Source organism: Neovison vison, chromosome 6, assembly GCF_020171115.1.
Source record: "Neovison vison isolate M4711 chromosome 6, ASM_NN_V1, whole genome shotgun sequence".
NCBI classification, from domain to species: Eukaryota; Metazoa; Chordata; class Mammalia; order Carnivora; family Mustelidae; genus Neogale; species Neogale vison.
The window spans coordinates 64,865,006-64,867,929 of NC_058096.1; the positions used below are offsets into that span (position 1 = coordinate 64,865,006).

Consider the following 2,924-nt stretch of genomic DNA (forward strand, 5'->3'; position numbering starts at 1 on the left):
AAAGTTTATATATTGTATGATCCTACTTATATAAAATATTAGAGAAGGCGAAGCTACTGAGACTTTGATAAATACTATCAGGGGTTATATAGGGAAGGAATTGGCTAAAAAATGTCATCAAAAGAAAACTTTTGGGGGACTCCTGGGTGGCTCAGTAGGTTAAGTAAGTATCTGCCTTCGGCTCAGGTCATGATCCCAGGATACTGGGACTGAGTCCTGCATGGGGCTCCTTGCTCCGCAGGAGCCTGCTCGTCTCTCTGCCTCTGCCTACTGCTCTATAGGCTTGTGCGCATACTCTCTCTCTTTCTCTCTCTGACAAATAAATAAATAAGTAAAATCTAAAAAAAAAAAAAAAAAGAAAGAAAGAAAAAGAAAACTTTTGGGGTAATGAAATTCCACTTCTTGGTATTTTGTGCATTTTTCAGAGACCACAGAACTGTGTATCACAAAGAGTAAATTTCACTCTTTCAAATTTTACTCATTCAAATTTTAAAACACCGACCAGGCTGAGAAGAGCAATACAATGAAATGCAGACTGTGACAAATGCATTTAGCTGTATGATTCAAATGAATGAAATAACCCCACTGAAATGGTTGGGAGGAAATGAGAGGGCTTAAAGTGACTTTGAAAATCATTGTTTTGACTGGATACTATAAAATTAAAGACAAAAAGAACTTTATACAAACACCTCATTAACTTGGTTTTCACAGCAGTATGAGTTAGTAATTCTGAAACTATTTTCTATGTTAAACAATAAGTAAGTGTAAATAATGACAGCCAGCTTCTTAAGTGGGGGGGAAATGAGTTACAAATAAGTTAAGGTGAATTGCTAGAACCAGCCTGGGCTTGTTAGACTGGAATTAGAGGTATCAAGTGTGAATTCATGAAATTTTGTGGGGGTTTTATTTTTTAAGATCTGTTCAGAAGGACTGACACATAAATAGACATGTAGTATATGCATGTGACTTAGTACACATATAACTATTTCTCACCTCTGTTGAGAACAATGATACCTCAAAAGCAATATGCACACCTAGCATTTAGATCTTGGTTTGTAAGTACTATTTTCCGATCAAAGGAATCACACTTCTTAGAGAACTTGTTGATTCCAGAGCTGGAGCAGGGAATCATGGCAGGGAAAATTCATGATGAGTAAAACATCCTAGTGGTCTAGGAAGTAAGGAAGTACTCAAAAAAGGGGTAGGAAGAGGATGAGAATATTTGAAAGGGACACAAGAGCCAACCTGTAAAAGCACTTGCAGGCCAAAATTGGAAAAATTTGAGCAAAAAAATAAATAGCAATAGTACTGGGTTGGGATTGAAAAATTAGTAGCCACAAGTCCATACTGACATAAATAAATGGTTGATGCAATAAACTAAAGGGGAAGCATGAACAGCTGTTCCTTACAGAAGCATTCCAATTAATAAATATATAAGTAATTTAGGGAAAAAGAACATTACCATTAGAACAACAAGATCTGCTGATAAAAGTTTAAGGAGAAATAAAATATTTGCATAGCTTCAAAGCATTTCTTCCAAATATTTACTAATTATGAAGGGAAAAAGTAGTAACAGTACAATGGAAAAACCTGGAAGACACCAACTTAACTGATTTAGATTAACATGACATAACTAGTAGTAAGTTCTATCAACATATGGAACTTCTGGTCACCCCACCGAGCCACCTCTGCCAGCAACATGTTCAACGTAATTCAGAGGGCTGTGGGGCCGGCCAGCCTGAGTCTGCTCACCTTCAAAGTCTATGTGTCACCTAAGAAGGATTCACCTCACAAAGCTTCTGTGAAAGTTAATGAGCTTTCATTCTGCTCCATTCCTGAGGGTCAGTCTAAATACGTGGAAGAGCCAAGGACCCCACTTGAAGAAAGCATTTCACATCTCCGACATTATTGTGAGCCATATACAAGTTGGTGTCAGGAAATGTACTCACAAACTAAGCCCAAGGTGCAGAGCTTGGTTCAATGGGGATTAGGCGGCTATGAATATCTCCAAAATGCACCTTCTGGATTTCTTCCAAGACTTGGTGTTATCAGTTTTCCTGGCATTGTTGGACTTCTTTTGGCTAGAGGCTCAAAAATAAAGAAGCTGGTATATCCACCTGAATTCATGGGACTTGCTGCCTCTCTTTATTATCCACAACAAGCCATTGTATTTGTTCAGGTCAGTGGGGAGAAATTATATGACTGGGGTTTATGAGGATACATAGTCATAGAAGATTTGTGGAAGGAAAACTTTCAAAAGCCAGAAAATGTGAAGAATTCACCTGGAAATAAATACAATACTCCATGCCCTGCCCATTTTAATCAGTTATAGGTAAACATTGGAAACTCCATATAGTAAACCAGTATTTCTACAGAAAAATGGCAGAGGAGTCCATACTGAATGTAGTGAATTGGCTTTCTTCTTCAGGATAAACTATGCGAGGCTTCTTTGTTATCTAGGGTGATGCAGTACTACAAGTAGACTAATCGGAAATCCTTTCACCTAGAGAGAATGTCTAGCCTTAGAACGCATTCTCATGTTGCTATTTATATACATAATTAAAATTCCAAATTAAAAAAAAATGGATCTGCTAATATACTGCAGTAGGAAAGCTACATCATTTCTGTTGAATGCTTCTTATAAATGCATAGCCTAGTAGCTATGAAAAAAAAAATTAGGCAAATCCAAACTGGAGAACATTCTACAAAATAACAAATCACTACTCTTCAAAACTCTTAAGTTCACAAGTCGAAAAAAGTTAAGACTGAAGAACTGTCAGGTATTAGAGGAAACTAAAGAGATACAACTATTAAATGCAATAAGAGATCCTAGATTGAATCTTGAGACATAAAATATGACATTAATTTAAAAACTGGTGAGTATCAAATAAAGGATGTAATTTAGAAAATAGTATTGATAATCG

General features: G+C 36.5%; 1 protein-coding gene across 1 annotated transcript; it reads left to right on the forward strand.

Annotated features, from left to right (window-relative positions):
• Positions 1-1,699: 1,699 nt before the first annotated feature.
• Positions 1,700-2,215, forward strand: LOC122910430 (MICOS complex subunit MIC26-like). The gene has a single exon (XM_044255060.1). The coding sequence runs from the start codon at positions 1,700-1,702 to the stop codon at positions 2,213-2,215; it is 516 nt and encodes a 171-aa protein (XP_044110995.1).
• Positions 2,216-2,924: the final 709 nt, after the last annotated feature.